This window comes from Ochotona curzoniae, unplaced genomic scaffold (genome assembly GCF_017591425.1).
Source record: "Ochotona curzoniae isolate NIBS_2020 unplaced genomic scaffold, NIBS_Ocur_1.0 contig_1014, whole genome shotgun sequence".
NCBI classification, from domain to species: Eukaryota; Metazoa; Chordata; class Mammalia; order Lagomorpha; family Ochotonidae; genus Ochotona; species Ochotona curzoniae.
The window spans coordinates 50,127,431-50,149,017 of record NW_024464920.1 but is presented as its reverse complement, the minus strand read 5'-3'; the positions used below and the strand labels follow the sequence as shown (position 1 = coordinate 50,149,017).

The 21,587-nt window shown below is 55.3% G+C and overlaps 1 protein-coding gene across 1 annotated transcript in view; it reads left to right on the top strand.

The window, feature by feature from the left end:
- EFCAB6 (EF-hand calcium binding domain 6) overlaps window positions 1-21,587 on the top strand; it is a 124,016-nt gene that overhangs the window by 66,339 nt on the left and 36,090 nt on the right. Inside the window, exons 14-19 of the mRNA XM_040987251.1 lie at window positions 2,827-3,003; window positions 4,410-4,578; window positions 9,348-9,462; window positions 9,631-9,764; window positions 10,973-11,205; window positions 16,889-16,985. Coding sequence (XP_040843185.1) covers window positions 2,827-3,003; window positions 4,410-4,578; window positions 9,348-9,462; window positions 9,631-9,764; window positions 10,973-11,205; window positions 16,889-16,985 — 925 coding nt within the window. The remainder of the gene's footprint in view (window positions 1-2,826; window positions 3,004-4,409; window positions 4,579-9,347; window positions 9,463-9,630; window positions 9,765-10,972; window positions 11,206-16,888; window positions 16,986-21,587) is intronic.

Below are 21,587 nucleotides of genomic sequence, written 5' to 3'. Positions count from 1 at the left end.
CGGGGTCTCCATCTGTCCCACTCTTGGTGGACTAGCATCTGCCTTGCTCTTTAGTGATATCTGATGAGGTGGTTCTCATGTAAACCTTCTGCCTTCGTGGCTGCTGGTTGGAGCTGCAGCGCCACACGTGGCCTGTGGGTATTGAATGGCACACGCTCGGTCATTGGGGCAGGGGGCTGGTGCCTTTCTGGGCCAGCTGCCCACCCTTCAGCATCTGTGAGCATGGTGGGGCGCAGCTGGCACGGGCGGTGCTATTCAGGCCTTCCAGCCAGCAGCAGCCCAAGTCAGGTTCTCACAGTGTCCTGTTTGCCGTCCTGAGCTGAGGGGGTGGACATGGGATGCAGTGTTTGCAAGGCTGTGTGGGAAGCCCACATTCCGTACCCGCATGTCTGGGTCCGCTTTCCATCTCAGACCCCAGGTGGTGATGTCTGGTGCCTGGGTCCCTGCCGGCCACGTGGGAGACTTGACCAGGCTCCAGGCTGCTGACTTCCATCCGTCATTGCCGTCTGGAGAGGGAACCAGCAGAAGGGAATTCTCTGGCTTTCAAATAAATTAAGTAAAAGAACATAACTCAAAAGCAAGAGAAGAAAGCCTCGTCAAGGCCCAGGGTTGGCCCGCTCTGGTCCCTTTCCCTCCGTGCTTCCTCCCTGGGCACATGGGGTCTGGCACGCTTCCTCCCTGGGCACATGGGGCCTGGTGGCTTCCGTTCCCTACAGATGGCTTTGTCTCCCCTGCTGCCTGCCACGTGCATAGACCAGCAGGTCCCATGACTCCCAGACAGCAGTTTGGGAGAGTGCTGCGGGTGAGGGTTCCACCCTGGATTGGGGGCATTACTGAATCCCAGAGAAGACGGGCTGTGGTCTGAACCCTTGTGACTGAAACACATGGAGCTCATTGGTTCCTGTGGGTCCCACGGCCTCGGGTGTGAGTGGTGGGAGACATGCGTGGCTGTGGCAGGCCTGGCCACCCGAGCTGCCCTCCCGGTGACACTGATACTCAGACCTGATCATGCCAGTGGTCGGCTTTGGAGGAGAAGCTGCCTTGAGGAGGAGGAGAGAGGAGAAGGTCTTTCCTGGTAGGCAGGGCTCGGTGTATGCCGGGCCTGGTCCATGGTAGTTCATCTGCATCTTTTGGGATGATTACGGGAAGAGAGTTTGCTCCGGTTGGGGAGCCGAGTGACAGGAGAAGGCCAGGGAACCAGGTGAGAGAAGCAAGGGGTGTGGACGCAGGGCTCTGTGCAGCAAAGGTATGAGGGGCTGCGGGGATAGGGGCTGGCTCTTGGGCCCAGAACTAAGTTCCTCCCTCTCCTATCCCTCTCTTCATGCCGACTACATCCGAACTGTGCTGGGACAGATCCCTGTATTTACAGGGCCAGCCCTGGTGGGGGTCAGAGCTCAGTGCTTGGGGCTGTTTAGGAGGTGGTAGGTGCTGGCATGCGGAAGGGCATGTGGATGGGAGATGTGGGCGCAGGGCTTGAGTCTTGCCAAGGAAGGAGGAATTTCAGGGCTGGGCCACAAAGCATAGCCCAGCGATGGGAGATGCAACTCACACAGGACCTGAGGCAAGCCACGAGGGCTGTTGGACCTGGTGGTGTTGCCTGGGAAGGTGAGTGCCAGAGGGGCCAGCAGGTCTAGCCAGGGGTGCTGTGATAATCATGTTCCTCACGATAGAGGTGGGACCCCCATGGCAGGTGCAGTTTGTCCACCAGCACCCTGGGACCCTCTGGAGAGCTGGGTGCCCAGCTGCACCCAGGCCTGTCCATGTGCAATGTCCCCATGATCCTGATATGCAGCTCCTGTGAGCAGTGCGAGGGGGTGAACCAGAGTGGTGAGCTGGGATCCCGTGGGGCTTGAAGCAGCGGAGCACGCAGGTAGGCTGCTTCCTCCCTGTCCCGCAACAAGGGCCCCCGACACCCACGAGCCTTGGTGGGCACAGCTCTCTCCTGTCTCTGGGTGTTTGCACTGAGTGGGCATAATGCAGGCATCTTCCTGGTGGGGCCGTGCTGGGTCCATCCCTGACCGTGACTGCCGTGCCCCCCAGGGCCGTGTGCGTGGGTGTGCTCGTGAGTCAAGTGCTGCTGTCACTGCAGTCATAGTTACTGAGCCGTACACGTGTGTGCTCACAGTGCCCAGCCCCAGTGTGGAGTCCCCGGGAGTTCTCTTGCACTGCCATGTCAGCATTGTCTCAGGCAGCTGCTGTCTTCGTGCGCGTTTGGTAGGCGAGGAAACTGAGGCACAGACAGAGGAGCCAATGCAGCCAGCCCAGTGGTTCCTCTCTCTCCTACCAGTGACTGCCAACTCCCCCAGGGACCCATCACCTCCCACTCCAGTGTGGGCTCTGAGAAGGAGCTCTTGCGCTGTAGAACAGTGGCTCGAGGAAACAGTCCAGGCAGCAAGTATTTCCATCTCTCCCCCGGAGCTCCTTGCCTCCACACGCTCTCGGATTCCTGAGGAATGGAAGCGTGCAGGGAGACTGTCGCTTGCATCTGGCTGCATTTGCTGAGCGTCATGATACATTTATGTCACACCTGTCGACAGTCGGTTCTCTGTCCTTGCCGAGCGTGGTTCTGGCATAGTTTATGTCGGTTTGTCCGACTGTTAGGAGACCCATGGCCTGTTCCGTGCTCTGAGATGCACTCCCTCATGGTTCTGCGGGGTAGTTGCCGTGCTCAGCGTCACTGGGCCCCGTGGAGTGGGTCTTCCCTGCCCCACTGCCTCTAGCAGCGAGTGTTTGAGCTGCTGTGACCCACAGCCCCCTCCTGGCAGGGCCTGCCTTCTGGCTTCTCACTGTTCTGAAGGGCGGCTTCTGCTTGCTTTGAAAACCCAGGCTCTCCAGTAGGTTCCAGGAGACCGGCTCCGGCAGGATCTTCTACAAGAAGCTGCTGCAAAACCTAGGCCTCCACAGCCCCCCAAGCGGCTCTCCGGCCCTCACGCCCCAGGCGCAGCCACTGAGCAGGGGACCCCCTGATGGAGAGGTGCAGAAGCCGCTGGATGCCCCCAAGAGGTAATGTCAGACAGGGAAGCACGTGCTGGGGTGGGCCTGTGGCCCAGGGGTGCCAGTGCCACTTAGGACACCTCTGTCTGCCCTGAGGGCCTGGGCTTCAGCTTCCTGCCGACACCGACCCTGCGAGGCAGCCGGTGAGCTCAGCCACTGGGGTTCCTGTCACCCACGCGCGAGATCAGGGTTGAGTTCCTGTCCCTGGCTTTCTTTGACTGTGGGTGGCGCGCATTCTCTCTCTGCCTTTTAAAGAAGTAAATAAAACTTTTAAAAAGCCCATCACAGTGCCTAGTGTAATGCAGACATTTAATAAATATTTGTTAGCCAAATGAGTATTTTAATATTTTATGATCAGACAAGGAGATGGCACTCTGTAAATGCAGGGGATGTTAGCAGAGGCTCACTTTGGCATTGGAAGCGCTGAGTCACGGAGCCCTGGGGACCAACCCTGGCTGGCATTGAGGACTCTCAGCACTCACTAGGACCCCGTGCCACTTGCCCACAGAGCACTTCGTTCACGGGTTGTTTGCCGGAAGCTAGACCATGAGCATCAGTCCACATTTATTACAAACTGCACCCTTGGTGTTTCCTGGAAGGAGTGACAGCATTACAAAAGATGACTGCAGTAGTGAGAAAACATGCTTAGTAAATCTTTTTTTTTTTAAGATGTTTTTAAATTGGAAAGTCAGATACACAGAGAGGAGGAGAGACAGAGAAGAGGGTCCTCTATCCATTGATTAACTCCCCAGTGGCCAGAGCTGAGCCGATCTGAAGCCAGGAGCCGAGGGCTTCTTCTGGGTCTCCCACATGGGTGCAGGGTCCCAAGTCTTGGGCCATCCTCCACTGCTTTCCCCGGCCACAAGGAGGGAGCTAAATGGAAATTGGGGCCACCAGGACACAAACAGCGCCATAGAGGATCCCAGTGTGTGCAAGCAGGGGACTTGAGCCACTAAGCTATTATGTTATGCTCACCACATGGAATCTGTGTGTGTGCACGCACTTGTATTCACACATCAGCTAGAATCAGCGTGGCCCTCGCCTTTGTCCCATGGGCCTCGAGTGACTTCCTCCGTGGTCTTCCTGGGTGACTCACACAGCAGCCTGCTTCTCCAACAGACACAAGGCTGCATCGGGGACTTTGACATCAGACATCCCTGCCCCCCAGCATCCCATCCCTCGTGTCCCTCATTCCCCCTCACCCCAATCACGTGGCAGCACTCAGGGGACAAGTGTGGGTGCCAGCCACCCCACCTACAGCCTAGCAGGGAGAGCAACAAGTCGGAACCACACCAGCATTCCTCCCTCTGACCTGGGGGACTGGAGGCTTCCTGGTGCTGGGTTGCATGGGAAGCAGGTGCCCCAGGGACGAGGCAAGTTGGGTTATGAATATCTGCTGGGGGCTGTGATTCCAGAACAAGGCCAGCCGAGGATGAGAGCGCCCGGAGCAGGTGCCTGACCAAGGAGGAGGCCATTGAGAAGCTCAGGCGCTGCATCCAGCAGCAGGACCCCGCCTTCCGGAGACACTTCTTGAACGTGAGCAAGGAACCCCACAGGAAAATCAGCCTGCGTGAGTTCAAGAAGGTAGGAAGGCGAGCTGCCCGCGACCTCCCCTGTGCAGAGAAGGAGCTCCACATACAGGCACGGGGCACAGGGTCCACCCAGGCACTGGCCAGCTGCTGGCACCGGCTCCTTCGACCAGGAGTGCCTTGTGGCACAGTTCTGGACAGAATGCCTCCCATGAGGCCGTGCAGATTCCAGCTTTTGGGATGATGCCTTCGCCTTGGCACTGCCCTGCTGCCTGCTGAGGCATGGGGGCCATGCTGTACTCAGGGAGAGAGAGAGATGAGCTGCTGGGAGAAGGAATGCTGGGCTCTGTTTCGGGCCCACAATCCCTCATTAGGATCCCGCCAGCGCACTGTCTCCTGCTGTCTTTAAGAGAAGCATTTCAGCAGTTTATATATGGGCAGATTCGGCAGACTGCCGTGACAAAAGCTGACGGCATGCATGGCCACGGCTGGTCCCATGCCTATCCCGTGCCAGGTCATGCACCAGGTATCTAAGCTCCTGGGGGCAGTGTTCCATGCTGAGCCTCCCAAGGATGCACTGGGAGGAGGAGTGCGGTTCACACGGGGGTCAGAATGCCTGGATGTGCAAGTCATAGGGTGAGGGAAGGAGCGAGGCTGGTTGCCTTGGGGGCTGGTGACTGCTGACAAGGCACTGGTGACCTGGATGCGAGCAGCGGGATGGGCAGGGGTGGGTGAATGTGGCCATGGGTGCTGATAAGCTGGCCTTCCCCAGCCTCCCTTCCTCCTCACCTGTGGGATTCCAGGTCCTAGATTTGGTGTCACCACAGGCTGCCCAGCCCTAGCCCTTGCCCTGGCCACATGGTGGTATTTTTTTTTTTAAGATTTACTTTATTTTTATTGAAAAGTCAGATATACAGAGAGGAGGAAAGACAGACAGGAAGATCTTCTGTCTGTTGATTCACTCTCCAAGTGGCCACAATGGCCAGAGCTGAGCTGATCTGAAGCCAGGAGCCTAGAGCTTCTTTTGGGTCTCCCATGTGGGTACAGGGTCCCAAGGTTTGGGGCCATGCTTGACTGCTTTCCCAGGCGACAAGCAGGGAGTTGGATGAGAAGCAGGCTGCTGGGATTAGAACTGGCACCCATATGGGATCCTGGTGCATGCAAGGCGAGAACTTCAACCACTAGATTACCACACTGGGCCTACATGGTGGTCTTGTGTGTTCTAGAGTCCCATGGTGGGCAGAGTCACAGGGAATTTGGGCTCACCACTCCGCCTCCAATGCTTCAGCGAGTTACAGCACCTCTGTCGGAGAAGGGGCAGAGTTGGGACTGGCTCCGTGTGTAACTGGCTCATCCCCTGCTCAGCAGAATGTACTGGGTCATTTGCTCAAGTGCAGGTCCCTCTGTCTCATGGCTTTACCCACTTATCCTGAGCCGGCCACCTGCTTGCTGCTGGTCCAGCCACTCTCCCGTTTCCACTGCTGCTGCTTTCCCAGCATTCTCTGCGCCTTTGGTTGGGCAGCCTGTTTTCCAGTTGCTTGGGGCTAAGATCGCACAGTCCTCACTTGATGTCTGTCTCGTCTTCCCACCCAGTGCATCCCCAAAGCCCGTGGGGCCCCTCAAGACTGTCCCAGAACATGATGGCCTCTCACTGGGTGACCACTCACTGGGTGGCCACTCAGCCTCCGCTCTGTCCTGCCCCCACCCAGCCCCGGTGCAGCAGCCAAGCAAACCTTCCACAGGCGTCTCCCATGCTCCCGCTCTGCTCTGACCACAGCTGCCCCGAATCCCCCTACCCTGCCAGCAGCCTTCCAGGCCGCCCTGGTGGAGACCAGAGAGCCTCAGCACAGCCGAGGCAGCCCTTGTCCTCAGCTGGCCCTCTCTTCCCTGAGTCCAGCCCCTTTTCTCTCCACGCCTGCCACACACCCTCACTCTCCCTCACCCTAGCCAACTAGAGGTTCCCTGTCTCCCTTTGGGGCCTCTGATGTCCACCTGCTCCCTGCCCCGAGGCCTTAGCCAGCTGCTCACCTTCCAGGGTGCCCCCATTGCACTTGTAGCCTGCCCTCCCCGCTGATACCCCCTCTGCCAGCCTTTGATTTCCACTGCCCTGCTGCCTTCTGCTGTGCACGGGGAACCCACAGCACTTTGTGTCATTCCTTTATTCCATTGGCTTTGTTGCCTTGCTACATCGCTGTCGTATTCAGTGGGGCATCCCGAGCCATGGCCACGTACCGGGGTTTAGTGGGCATCTGCTGGGGATGAGCTGAACAGGATCTAGAATCCTGAGGCTGCCTCCCAGGGTGCACCATGGCAGGAAGCTGGACTCGCCTGGGCATTGAACCCAAGCACTCCCGTGTGGGAGCTGAGCAGCCCAGGCAGTGTCTCAGCCGCTCTGCCGAATACGGAGCAGCGTCACAGAAAGATCGAGTTTTCGTTGCTAGCTGGTTCCTCAGATGGCCAGAGCTGAAAGCCCAAAGCCTGCAAACTCCGTCTAGTTCTTGACCCGCTCTCCACTACTCTCTCAGGCACATTCACAAGGAGCAAGTTTGGAAGCAGAGCGGCCGGAACTTAAACCAGCACTAGGAAATGGGATGCCAGTGCTGTAGATAGCCGCTTAGTGCACTGCACCACAGCGCTGGCCCCGGATAGCAATCTCTGTATCCATGCGGTGGGCCTGTTTATTCAGTGAAGTAGGTCTTTCTTTGGTTTTTGTCCTTTCTGTATTTTGGCTATCCTCTTTCCTGGTTTATGTGTTCCTGCAGGAACTTTATCTTACACCATCACTCCCTGGATGCAGTGTTAGGATCGCAGTGGGACTTGCATTAAACTCACGGGTTAGAAGCATTCCTGCTTTCAGGATGGAGCCGTGTGCCCTGGAGGGCATGTGGGAGTGGGGCAAGCCCTCCGTCTGCCTCCGTCCCACTCATGGAGGGCATGGCACACTGTGCATGGGGCTGAGCCTGGGCTGCCTGTGAGCTGTGTGGCTGCTGCTTCCAGGACCTGAGGACGACCCCTGCTGAAGGAGACCGTGGCTTCTGCCCCCGGGTTGCTTAGGGAGGGCCTGAGGCACCGGCACCAATTCCCGCAGCCCAAGTGGACGTGCCTAGGTTTGGGTTCCGGCCCCAGCTCCCTGGAGAGGCACCAACGACGGCTCAAGGAGCTGAACCTCTTCCACCTGCCCATGTGCGTGTGCTGGACCACTCGGTGTTCCCACATGTGTAGAGGGAGCCGGGGTGTGGACATGCCACATCTCGAGTTCCCTGGACCTTGAGAAGCTGTCGGATGGTCTCATCTCTCACTGGCAGCCAAGGCTGGCTCATTTTGTGGTTTCAGGTCAGGGTGTGCATCTTGTCATTTGGGGCCATCTAAACAGAGCTTGACTCTTGTCAGGTTCTGTGGGGTCAGTGTGTTTTTAAAAACAAAGCAAATCCGCATCCTCTTCCTCCACCTTCATTGTCCCTGCTGTCATCTTCAGTGTTGTCTTTGCCAGTACTGCCTCACCTTGTGTTTGCTACTGGGGGCCCTGGAGCCCGATCTGAAGGGCCCGAGTCAGGCTTGGGGTGGTCGGAGGAGGGGACGGGCTTTGGAAGTGGGGTACAGTCCCATGTGGTGGGCTAGGGGCGTGAGTCCAGGGGCCACACAGGTCTCAGGCATGAGGGCACCTCAGCACAGCAGGCTGACAGCCTTCCTGGGTTTTTGGCAGTAGTGAGCCCCTCTGCCCTCTTGACCTTGGCTTGACCTTCAGCTGTAGCCAAGCAGCTGGCATTACAACAGGATGAGTCTCCCACACTGTTCCTGCTCCTGGGCACCTGCTCAAGATACCATGCTTTCCCAGTCAGGCTGGCAGTGACAGTGGATAGCATCAGGGTCTCCCAAGTGAGGGTCCCCAGGATAGGAGATATGAGTTTGAACATCCAGGACCTGCCAACTGGGCTCCAAGGGGCTTCCGGAGGCCTCCCAGGAGCCAGCAAAGGCCGTGGCTCTGGCAGGGACACCTCCTAAGGTAGAATCTGTATCTGCTGCAGTTTAGCTTGGGGGCATTGTGGGAGTTGCCCGTGGGGCCGGGATGAAGCTCGTTGATTTGCGGCTACATTCTTCCCAGAGATGAAAGCGGTGCGAGAGGAGCTCGGGAGGCACGTTGGAGGCGGGAGTGTGCGTGGAGCGTCACGCGCCTCTGCCAGGAATGCCACCGCTGCGTCCCGTGTTCCTCATGGAGCTCCGGGCCCGCATGGAGGGGAATTACATGGGAACAGCTGATGAACGGGCCGACAGGCTGCCCACGGCTCGGCGCCTGCCTCTCCCCAGCACATCTCAACCCCCGGGGCTGGGAAACATTTGCCTACAGACATTTTCCTACCAGCCATTACATATGTTTTTATGAAAGGACCGAGCAGGAGGAATTTGCAATGAATAATTCATGGGTAATTGTTTTCAAAATATGAAGTTATTTTCCCAAGCAACCCATCCCTAGGTTTCAGAGGCACATCGCTTCCCTGGCTGTTCATGCGTGGGCCGGGCATGCTCTGAAGGCTGACACCATCCCACCCTGGGGCAGACTCCTCCACAGGGCTGGCAGGGCATCCCTGCAGGTGCCAGAGAATCCCCAGTCTTCACCACCAGCCCCCCAGGCAAGACCCCAAGACCCGCACCAGGCACAGGGGAGATTCCTTTACTGCCAGCCTTCTCTCACGAGCCCAACCCTGCCAGGTCCAGCTGGATGGGCAAGGCTACAAAGCAATTCCGTGTTTGGCATGGGCTGCCATGGGCTGTGGGCAGGGCTGTGTGAGATATCCTTACTCCACATCCTTGTCTCTGCCTCGCCAGGTGCTGGAGGACAGTGGCATGCCCATGACCGAAGAGCAGTATGAGCTGCTGGCTGCCAAAATCGGTTACAGGAAGGAAGGGATGAGCTATGTGGACTTCACAGCAGGGTTCGAAGGTAGTGGTGGGCCATGTGTGTGCCCCAGGGGCTGCTGGGCCATGGGTGGCAGCGGCAAAACTGTCGAATTGGATGTGATTCAGTCTGGCCTGGTCACAGAGATGGGGTCTCCCTGGAAGAAACTGTTTGAGCCCTGACTGTGGCCTTTGCTGCCCATGACCCTCACAGATGCTGCCATACCTGGGCCCGAATCACTTGTGGCTCAGATGCCCACACCTGCTCACATTCCCCTGAGCAACCATTTTGTCACCGCTGAGGAGTGCCTGCAGCTTTTCCCCAAGAGGCTGGCCGAGTCCTTCCAGGTAAGCTGTGACTGCAGGTCAAGCGGCTGCTCCCTGCCCGCTGTGGCATGTGGCCCACTGTGGCATTAGTGGCCCGCTGTGGGCATGTGTCCCAGTCAGCTCAGGGGACACAGACAGCCCTGGGCAGAGGCACGCGCTTGTCCCAGCAGACCCTCTGCCTTCACCAGGCTCCTGGCCATCCTGTACTGGGAGGAGCAGTGAGGGGGACTCCCCACAGGCATGGTTGAAGCCATCTGACCCTGCTATCCTCCGCATTCACTCCCCAAACAAGTGTCACATGCTTAGTGTGTGCTGGGTGATGGCCAGGCACCCCCCAAGAGCTGGGCTAACTGAAGACACTGTCTACTCCCATCTAACTGGCTGTTCAACTGGATCAAGTTCAAGTGGGTGATTAGCACCCAGGAAAAAGGCCCCTTCAGGGAGGATGCCCTGGAGGAGGTGGCCCCTGCATGGAACCTTGAGCCCTAAGCAGGTGCTGTGGCCTGGACACAGTTCTCCACCCACTGGGAGCATCTCCCTCCCACCCTGGCTACCTCATGCCTTCACATGAGCCTGGAAAGCCATGGCTGCCCATAGCACCTGGCCCAGGTACACTGTAACAGGTTCGATTCCTGCATCACCCACTGCCATGACTCCAGGCTGCCGTGGCACTTGCCACAGGGGAGGGACTGTGGGCATCACACACCTAGTCTTGTTTACTCGGCACTTCACCACTGCCCTGTGAAGTGGGCATCCAGGTGGCTTGGCACATATTGGCACATTGACTCACTATCGCACCCCACAGGCAGTATGGGCTCTGTGACTACCTGTCGGACAGGTGAGAAAACAGAAGCATAGCCAGGTGGGGTGTCTGGCTCAAGTTATTCTGTCCATGTGGCCTGGGCTCTGAATGCCAAGTTGTCTGTGAGCCACAGTCTTCATCTTATAAAATGGGAACCCCCGCCTTGCCCCCCAGTAGCAGACCCGTGAGCAAAGGGGTGGGGTCCTGGCCTTGAGTTCCCACCCATGCTGGACACTCCGATGTGGAGTGGTTATCAGCCTGCAGCCTGAGGTGGTCAGAAACGCCCGGACAGCGAAGTGTCCCTTTGCACCTACCTTGTTCAGTCTCTCCCTCAGTTCCAGTGCCAAGAGTGGACAGGAGGAGATGAGTCAGGTCGGTGTGCACAGTGGGCGGGGGTGGGGCCCTGACATGTGCGTCTCCTCTCCAGGACCCCTACTCCGCCTTCTTCAAGATGGACACGGACCGGGATGGCATCATCAGCATGCATGACCTGCAGAGGCTGCTCCTGCACCTGCTGTTCAACTTCGAAGACACCGAGTTCGAGCGCTTCCTGGGCCTCCTGGGCCTGAGGCTCGGCGTCACCTTAAATTTCCGGGAGTTCCGCGGCTTGTTTGAGCCGACCCCGCTCCAGACAGACGAGGCCCCGCAAAGGTTCACTAGGTAAGTGGTACTGCGTGCCAGGCCAGGCTGGGCCAGGGGATGACGGCCCAGGTCACGCACGCCGGCTCTGGGGAGCAGCCAGCTGGTGAAAGCTCCCTCCTGCACTGTCGTCATTTCCCATACATGTGGTGTGTACGTGGGGTCTCCCCACGGTCACGGAAATGCACATTCTGAGAAAACCTTCCCTGAGTTTTTGTTTATAATAATTGCATTGGAGCTGCATATTGAAATTCCGTGAGCTTCTTGAAGTGCCCTCATAGATTACTCTGGGTCCATATAAGGTAGGCTTTTGTCTTAGGCTTAAAAGGAAAAAAAAAAGGGTTCTTTTGTTTGTTTGTTTGTTTGGTTGGTTTTTTAGTGGAAAGGTAGAGTTACAGAGAGAGAAGGAGAGACAGAGAACTTCCATCTGCTGATTCAGTCTTCAAATGGCTGCAATGGCCAGAGCTGAGCCAATTCAAAGCCAGGAGCCAGGAGCTTCTTTCAGGTCTTCCACTTTGGAGTACCCGAGCTGTCTGCTGCATTCCTAGGCCATAGGCAGGAAGCTGGATCACAGACAGAAAAGCAAGGACTTGAACCAGTGCCCACATGGGGTGCCCCAGGTGGAGTCTTAGCTTGCTAGGCTGTGGTGTTAGCCCATTAACCTTAGCTCTTTGTGCTGTGTCCCGTCCAAGGCTTGCCAGGTAGAGACAAGTGACAAGGTTGTTGAAGCCCTGGGCACCAGCATTTGTACACTCTCAAAGGCAAGACTGTAAGGCAACTGTGGGAAGTGGGAGGAGGATGTTGAGGGCAGCCGGGGCCAGGGGAAGGGACCATGAACCCAGGCTCTCAGGTGCAGGATGTGTGCGTACATAGGTGTCCTACCTGCTGTGCCAAGCACTGCCCCTCCCCACTTATTTTCGGCTTTGAGTGTGTGTCGGTTGCCCCAGGGAGTGGCATCAGGCTCAGGCTCAGAGCTGCTGTTCTAGTGGAATCTGGGAGTGCCGGCTGTGTCTGTGCGTCTCTGGCCATCCACACACCCGTCAGCTCTCCTTGCCTGGCCACTTCAGCATCACTGTGGGAATATTGAGTTTCCGTGTTCAGGGACGCCTGTGTCCATGTGTCTCCATGCATCTCCAGGCGTCCAGCCCATCCCCGTGGGCTCTCCTTGCCTGGCCACTCCAGCGTCACAGAGGGAATGCTGAGCTTTAGCCTGGTTCAGAGCCATCTAACAGAGTTCTGCTAACGTGACATCCTGTGGTCTTCCCCCAGGCTAGGGCTCAGTTTCTTGTCTTTTTTTGTTTGTTTTAATACTGTTGACTCAGACTGAAAGAATTTTAACTCCTTAGGAAGGACTACACTATTGTAACGATGTGGGGAACATCAGTCGGGGTGGGATTTGGGGGCCGGGATCCCAGACTATGGAATTGTACCATAAAATTCAAAATTAAAAATAAAAAGATAAGAATGAATACTGTTGACTTTTGTTTTTTAAAGGTTTTATTTAATCATTTGAAAGGCAAAATTACAGAGAGAGAAAGATGGCTCTTCCATCTGCTAGGTTATTCCTCTGATGGCCCATACTGCCAGACCAGAGCCAGTGCTTGGGCCGTGTGCAGCTCCCTGGCTGTGTTGGCTGGGAGCTGGATCGGAAGTGGAGCAGTGGGTGGGCCACCCCTGCAGGATGTCATAGCAGCGCGCCCCTGTTCTCTCACATTCCTGAGAGAGGCTGCAACGAGAAAACTGCAAGGTGGCCCTTAGGCGCTCCTCCTTGGTGGCTCACTTTAGATATTTTGGTTTTTCTTATTTTTTAGCATACTTGGGAGCAGATATAAGTAATGACTAAATACACCATACTATATCAAAATGAATCTAATAAAATGAAAACCAGTATTGATAGAGCCCCATTGGTATCATAGACATTCTCTAACTGTGCCTTTCAAATAAATACCTTTTTTAAAAAGGAGGTTCAACAGACCCATATGTCAATTGCAAGATAGAATGAGCTGTCACTTATAAATAAGTAAAAGATGCCCTATTTTGTTGCTGTTATTTAAGATTTATTTTAATTGGTAAGGTGACAGATTATTACATAGAGAAGGAGATACAGGGAGAAAGATCTTCCATCTGCTGGTTCACTCCCCAAGTGGCCTCAACGGCATGAGCTGAGCCAATCCAAATCCAGGAGCCAGGAGCTTCTTCTGGGGTCTCCCATGCAGGTGGGTGCAGGGTCCCAAGGTTTTGGGCTGTCCTCTACTGCTTTGCCAGGCCAGAAGCGGGAGCTAGATGGGAAGTGGAGCAGCTGGGGCACACATCAGTGCCCATGCAAGATCTTGGTACATGTAAGGCAAGGACTTTAGCCACTAGGCTGCCACACCAGGTCCAGATGCCCAGTTCTTTGGTAGGGTCCTAGCAGAGCATAAGAGCCCTGAATACCAGTTCTGTCTTGGGTGTTGTGGTATTGCTGGTGCTGGCCGTGTGCAGTGAGTCAGAGAGCCGTCCTTTGTCTTCTGTTTGCTGGACAGAGGGCACCTGTTGTAGCCTCTTTCCTCGGTGTCGATGGATGTCACCAACGAGACCAGTCAGTCCCAGGAAGTCTTGCTGCAAGTCTGTCACTGCAAAGCAGCTCCCCGGCCGCTCCAGGGCCGCTCAGCATTTCCATTTCTTCTTGGGTAGGCTGTGGTCACTTGGGTCTTTGGAGACATTGTGCCATTTCATCTCAGTTGTCAGATGGATTGGAATGAGACGGAGTATTCCTTGATGATCCTTTTAATGTCGGCGGGATATTTAGAGATTTCTTCATGTCAACTTAAAGTTTATCAGTTTCACGGATGTTTTTAACAAAACAGATTTTTGTTTGATTTTTCTTGCCTTTATACATTTAATTGCAGTGATTTCTAATCTTTGTTATTTCCTTCTTTCTAGAATGTTTGGAGGTGGGGAAGCTTAGGTTTTTTTTTTTTTAATTTCTGTAGCTGAGAAACTAATATTTTTGTTCATTCGTTTCTCATGTTATAGTACACATTCCCGTGTAGGCACTGGTGTGGCTGCATGCTCACATTTTGGTATGTCACGGTTATTATCTTCTCCCACTTCAAAATGTCCTCCAGTTTCCCCCATGATGTCCCTGTGGACACACGGATTGGCTCAAGCTGCATTGTTGGCTTTCCAACTACTTGCATAGTGTCCAAACATCTTGTTCTTGATTGGTGTTTTTGTTAAGTGGGTCGACCATACCTTGTGTGATTTGAATTCTTTCAGATTTGTGAAGTGTTTTTCTTAAGAACCCTGGGTGTGGTCTGACCCGATCAACACTCTTCATTTACCGACAGCGTGTGCTTTGCTGCTGTGAGTCACGGTGCCCTGTCCATGCCAGCTTGGCCAAGCTGACCACTGGCGTGGCTCAGGGCTCCTGTCTCGCTGCTGCTCTTCTGTCTTCCTGTTTGGTCATTCGGAAAGTAGTCATGACTTCTCCTAGTGGTAGTTGCAGCCTTGCCAGAAGTTTCCTTGTCTTTCGATTTACTGCTTTGTGATTCATGAAGCTCTGAGGACAATGCCACAGCGTAGCCGTGCAAGTAGCTACATGCTTGCTTGCTCCTCCACCGTGTCTGGAAAGTTCAGGCATCCTGTGCCTGAGTCTCCTGTCCCAAGAACTCCCTCCCGGCCTGTTACAGATCACGAGTCCTCTCCTGCCTCGGGTGGTCTCAGGAGACCACAGCACTGGGGAATCCTGCGCTTGCCCCAATCCCCGGGGCCTTGTATGTCCCCAGTGCCACTGAGCTGTTCTGGGTCCATTCCACCAGGTGCAGACCTGAGGGGACCTGGAACTTCTAACACAGGTGTGGGAGGCTGTCTCCCCCCCCCCCCCAAGCCCCAGGTGTGGGTCTTCTGGCTAGAAAATCCTGAATTTCAAAACATTTGTTTGTACTGCTTGTGATGGGGTGTAGGCCCCAAAACCAGAGAATGAGACAAAAAAAAAAAAAAAGATGTGAAAAATAATGCAGATTTCCTCATGTTCCTTGGCTGCCCTTCTTCTATACACCCTGGGAGGACAGAGTTCCTGGGCCCCTTGTGCCTACTTGGCCACCACTGTTGCTGTCACCAGAACAGAGGCACAGCCTCATGGACTGGGGGAGCAAAAGGAGAATCAAATGGGGGTCGGGCTCCTCTCAAGCCGGGGGTCCTCTCCCTGGTGGGTCAGTCACTGGAGCATCTTCCATCAGCATCTGCTCTTGGGCCCAAGCTGGGGTGCAGCAGGAGGAGCCTCCCAGGCAGGTCCTTCCTTGGTCAGACAGCACTGTCCCTGCTCATTGGCTCCCTTAGGCTTCCCTGGTGATCTTGGTGCTCCCCGCGCACACACGCATACACATTGCCCCCTGAGGCTGTGGGCTCTGTCCCTGAGGCAGGTGACCGAGCCTGCAGGACCCACAACAGTGTCCTGTCCATTAACCCTTGGCTGCAGTTGACAGGAGGTGGGGTCTGAACCTCGAAGACGCTGTGAGGCAGATGGTGTCCTAATAGAGAAGAAATAAGTAGTGACTGGAAAAGGCCGTAGGAAATCTCTCTGAGGGACAAGTGTATCAAGCCTGGGGACCAAAACAGTGACCGGGGGGCTGGGCCAGGGGCCGCAGGGGTGGGGAGACCAGTGTCCATGTGATGAGACAGCGTGTGGGGGAACTCCTGGCAGGCCTCTGGTTACAGGTAGGACTTACATCATGCAAGCTTAAATTCCTTTAAGAAAAGAGTCATGACAACACAGTGTAATCCCATTGCCCGCCCCCTTCCTCAAGGTCAGGTTGTGTGAGGGTTGGACTGGCCGGCTGGCCCTGGATCCCTTGCCACTCGGGACATTCCGGGATTCTGTGGAGTCCAGTAGGCAGTTGGAGAGGATGACCCAGAAAAGCAGGTGGGGCAGGGCAGCCTCGAGGCTGTAATGAGGATGCGTGGGGGCCAGCCCGCGGAGGGGAGCCAAGGAGTGTGGACTAATGGCTCTCATTAAAGGCCAGGAGCCGCACATTAGGGGTCAGGCCACATGGAGTGAGGCTGGCACCTGCCTGCCCCTGGGGCAGATATCCCAAGAGCTCCCCTATTTTTTAGGGGTGGGCATATCTTGGGCATCCCCAGTTTCTTCAGATGGTCTTCGGAGGCCGGAGGGCTGCAAGCGCAGGCCCTGATAATGGTGTCTTTGGTGTTTATTGTCTCCTGAACAGATAGGCTGGACTTTGTTTCTGCTTCAAAGCAGATCAATCCCACCAGCCTTCCCTTGGGGAATCGGCTGCGGCTGCGTGATCTCAGCCCGACCCCGGCCCTACTCCCTGTTCCTCTGCCATTTCCTTGCTGCATGTTCACTCCAGCTTGCAAATTCAGAAATAAAAGTTTTTCAGGTTTCTTCCTGAGACATTTGGTGCTATGTTGTGTGTCTTTTTTTTTTTTTTTTCTTTCCTTCCCCACTGAGACTAAATGAACCTTGCTTGTTTCATGTGCTTGAGGAAAAGGTTGAATAGCATTTATCTGGAAATAAACAAGGGCTTACCTGCATGGGAGGATACTGCCTTAACAAGGCAGCCTGGAAGTGTGACCACGTGTTTAAGGAGCTAGCTTGGATTGGATGTGGAGGAGCAGGGAGAGGGTGCAGGAACCCCTGGGGAGATCAATGAGCCCAGGAAATACAAACACCGTGACTGACTTAGTTATTTTTTCTTTTAAGGCTCAAACAAAGGTTGGCTGACTCAGAACTAGCCTGCGAACAGGCGCATCAGTACCTGGTTACCAAAGCCAAGAACAGATGGGCTGACTTGTCCAGGGTAAGAAAGCAGGGAAAACTCGTCTTCCCGTGTTGGGGGCCGCGGGATGGCCCGACTTTACACTGAACTGCTGAGACCGGAAACACCTCGCAGACTCAGCAGGGCCACAGGCTTGGGCTCCTGGAAGGCTTTCCCACACCCGGCTCCAGGCCACATCCAAGGTCGGCTCCAGGCCACATCCAAGGTCAGCAGGTGGCTAGAGAAGAAGCAACAACAGGTGTCACGTAGACAGAAATTTCTGGTGTCCTTGCAGGCACGGTGTGCTTCCAGAATATCTGGGAAAAAATAGAAGCTGCTGTTGTGCTTGGTTTGACACAGTTACACGCACGCCTTGCACTGTCTTGGCAAGCGTTAGGGCGGCACGTCTGGCAGCAGGCCCCGTGCAGTGCCATGGTGCTGACTGCGGTTTCAGGAGGCTTGTAACGTGACTGTGGCAGCTCTCCCTGCCCATGATAGAACCAGTCGGGTCTGGAACCTGGGGTTCAGATCCCATTCTGCAGCATGGAAGACCTCACCCCCCACACACTGTCCCAAGCACATTTCAAAACCATGTTGTAGGTGTGTCCCCGCCCCATTTCCTTCCAGCATGTTGTCTCACTGGCTGCCCCTTCTGGGCCTGTGTGTGCATGCCAGGTGAAGTGCTTGGGCTCTTGCTGTCTGGCTCTCCCTCTCACGGTCCTGACGAGTCCCCAGGGCCACCTGTGCTAGCCCTCTGGTCTTGGTGGAGTGACCATGCTGGCCAGGCTGGGCAGTCTTACAGGCCGGAAGCCTGGCATGACCACCAAGGCCTGCCTGCCTGCCTTTCATGGAGGCTCTTGGATAGGGCAGCCCACTCCAAGCACCCACCCAAGCTGGGGGCCAGAGCAGGACACCTGTGGGCACCATCTTTCCCACCCCCTCTGGCTTTTCTTCCCCCCTCAATCCACTCAGCTTGGACCTTTGGAGGAAAAAGAGGCCCCTCTTTCTCCAGGCAGCCCCTCCTCTTGCCGGCCCTGCCTTTACCCTCTACTTGGGGGTGCCACAGCCCATCTGTCTGCTGCTTGGGTACTGCCTCCTTGCCCTTCCACCCCTATCTGCTGGTGCTGCTGTCTGTGGACTCCAGCAGCTCGCAGGGGTCACTCCCCAGACCTCTCGCCCATCTAGGACACGGCTACTACCCACAAGCTATGTGCTGGGACCCAGTGGTCAACAGGTCAGCCTGAGCCCCACTGTGTGGAGCCCAGCGGTCACAGTGTGGCAGCTGAGGAGCAGCGAACAGACCACTAGCAAAGCAGACCGGGCAATGGGAGAGGGGCTTCGTGCTGCCATGGAGTGAGAAAGAACCGCTGTTGTCCCCCGCTGAGGGACGTGGGCTTCACAGCTGATCAGTTCTTTCTCAAAGGCCCTTGCCCTAAACCTTTGTTTTCTGTGGTGTATTAGATGCTGCAATCACTTTTATGGAAGATCCGTATAGATGATTTCTTTTCTCAGTGGATATCAAATGGTTCTAGCTCCACGGTTAAAGCCGTGACATGTAGCCTTTACTCCTTTGTCCAGAAAAGATGAGTTGATTGTTCTTTTGATGTTTCTTCTAGTCCAGTGATGTGCTTGCCTGTCCTTTGGCCAGTACCACACTGTCATGACCACTCGCCACTTTCTTGTGAATCTCAAGGTCGGGCAGTATCTGTCCTCCTCCTGCTGACCCTGTCCCGTGGAGTTTGGCTGCCAGGGAGCTTCTTTCTGCTGTCCTGTGTCCACCTTAGGGTCACCGTGTTGCTGCCCACAGAACACGACGCTGATGTTCTGACACCTGGTGGTGTTGGGTCTTCCTGTCCATGAACATGGGCCTTCTCTGCTTTGTTGCTTCCTTCAGGGTGCTGTGTCTTCCCTCATCTCTGTGCGTGTAATTGTATTAGATTGGCTGCTAAGCATGTCATCTCTTTTGGTGCCAATGAAAATGGGGTTGTGTTTTTCATCTCAAATTCCACCTGCCCCATTGCTACTGTATAGGAAGTGATATTTAGTTTATTAGCCATGTACCCTGCTGCCTTGGTGTCAGTGCTTATTAACTGTATGAAGGCGTGTGTGTGTGTGTGTGTCTGTGTTAATTCCTTTGTATTTTCTGCAGGAACAAACATATCATCTGTGGGAGGAAAAAAGAGACATTTTGTTTCTTCTTACCAACTTGTCTGCCTCTGATTTGCTTTTTCTGTCTTTTTGCACTGACCAGGATTTCCAGTGTGGTGTCAAGAAGCCGAGGTGAGAGGGACACCCTTGCCATGTTCCCACTCCTAGTGAGAGGCTTCTGGCTTCCCTTCACCAATCTGGGAGTTCCCTGTTGGGGTTCACGGATCCCCCTTGTTAAGTTGAGGGAGTTTTGTCCTACCGCTTGCTTCGAGAGAACTATTGAACTGCCTGGTCTGTTTGCTCCGTTAATGCAGGAACTCATTTCTGACCTTGGAGCCGGCCGGGATAAATGTGCCTGGGACAGGTCCCACAGGGCGGATGTGTATAACTCTTCTTACTTGTCATGAGCTCGAACTTGCTAACATCTGGTTGGGGATCTTTGCATCCATGTTCCTGGGGCATCCTGACCTGCAGCTTCCTTTGCTTGCAGTGTCTTAGCTTCAGGAATTAGGGTGACCCTGGTCCCATGGAACGCCTTCCCTCTCCCTGGCGCTGGTCCCTCTTCGCTCAGGGCCGTGTGCTCCAGGGAACTGGTGTTTACTTGACTGGCTATGGTTTGGGGGGGAACTGGCTTTCCCTGTAACTTTGCTTCCTCTACAGTGTAAGAAGAGAAATTGGTTCTTCCAAGTTGGTTTGGATTTCTGCTTGTTCTTGAGAGAGTCATGACTTCCAAGCTTGTGACAGTTTAGGCCTGAAACACATTTTTAAAGCAACTTGCAAATCCTCCAGACTTCATTTTTTTTTTTTAAATCTTGTCAAGTGGTGCCTCTACTGTGGTCAACAAGGTGACTGCCAGCTGCGTGAAGAGAACATGGCCAGCATGGTTGGGGGTTCTCTTCCAGCGAAGAGGTGAACAGACTACGTTTCTGGCTTTGTGGGATCGCAGGCCACTGTCATCCATGCTAGCAGATGCGAAGTGGCATCTCGCCCTGACCTGATTGCACTCGGTCAGCATTTGGCCCAGTCAAGCTGTGTTTTCTTGTCTGCCTGGAGTGTCCTACAGTTTGCATGCTGGACTGTCCATCTTTTCCTTGGGGGCAGTGGGAATTCGCACTGTTGTGTGGAATCCGAAAGCAGCAGGTGCTACACAGCCTTCTCTGTTGACACTCCATTTCTCCCTTCCGATGCCGTGTCTTCTGAGAGAGAGAGGTCTTTTCTGCGTGGTCAGAGTCAGTCACATCTCTCTGGCCTTCACCTGAGGGGTCTAGCCCCCCTGAGTTCATAAACACTATTTCCCCAATCCCTTTCCCTGAGCTTCCCAGCACTGCTGTCCAGGTCCCGCAGAATGGGCGTCTCTGGTGCTGCCCCCATTGCTGTGTCTCCCATGCAGGCCTCCAGGCCTCTTTGTATGTTTGCCATGAACCCCTCACCTCCATCGCCCGCCCCCCCAGAAGGCCTCTAGCTGGACCCACGTACATCCCTCAGCTCCTGTTCCTCTATGCTGGTCCATGGGTCTGTCCCAGACCTGGACCCCATCTCCATGGCTGTGGAAACACACAGAGATGTCCCGGGTGGCTGGCAGGTGAGGCCTTCCATCTGGCTTACCAGAGTCTTCATCAGCCCTGGGCAAGTGTGTGGGTGAGGAACTGCTGGCCTGACCTCATGAGCTTCCAGCTGCAAACCTCTCGATGGTTTCCGGCCACTTGTCTCCATGCGGCGAGGTGCTCTGCCGGGGAGAGGGCACACCTGTGGCATTGGGCTCCACGGGGCAGAAGACACACCTGTGGCATCGGGCTCCTCTAGGCAGAGGGCGCACCTGCGGCATCGGGCTCCGCCATGAAGAGGGCACACCTGCGGCATCGGGCTCCGTGGGGCAGAGGGCACACCTGTGGCATCGGGCTCCCTGCAGCATTGGGCTACACCAGACAGAGGCCTCCAGTGTCAGCTCCTGCTTCCTTCCCAGGACCTCTCTCGTGGCTGTTGCTGCAGATGTCTTTTAGAATGCGTCATTCTCCAAAATTGGTGCATCAAATGTGATAGGCTTTGCCTACCGAACTAGAATCCAGCCCCCTCGCCATATCCACCTCTTAGTGAGCTGTGCTTGTGGCACCCCTGCTCTCCCAAGCGCCCGACGCTGTCCTCGGTGTGTGCTGCTGGCCATGTTCCCTCTGCCCCACTGGGAAGGCCTGCGTTTCCGGCCGAGACCTGGTGCAGTCGTTGAGTGGCAGTGGCCTGATGTATGCTTGGTCTTCTCCCAGGTTCCCCGACTGCTGCCTTTCAGTTGAGTGCCACCCATGTGACAGCAGTCTGCAGTCCCTCGTGCCTGATGGAAGCTGTCCCAACATCTTGGGGACTTGGCAGTGGCCATACCAACCTTGACATGCCAACTGGCATATGTGTCCTGCATCTGCCCTTTGCCACCCCAGGCCACTGTGCAGCCCAGTCGGGGTGCTCATTCTCATATTCATTTCCCCTGGAGCTAGCAGGCCCTGATGG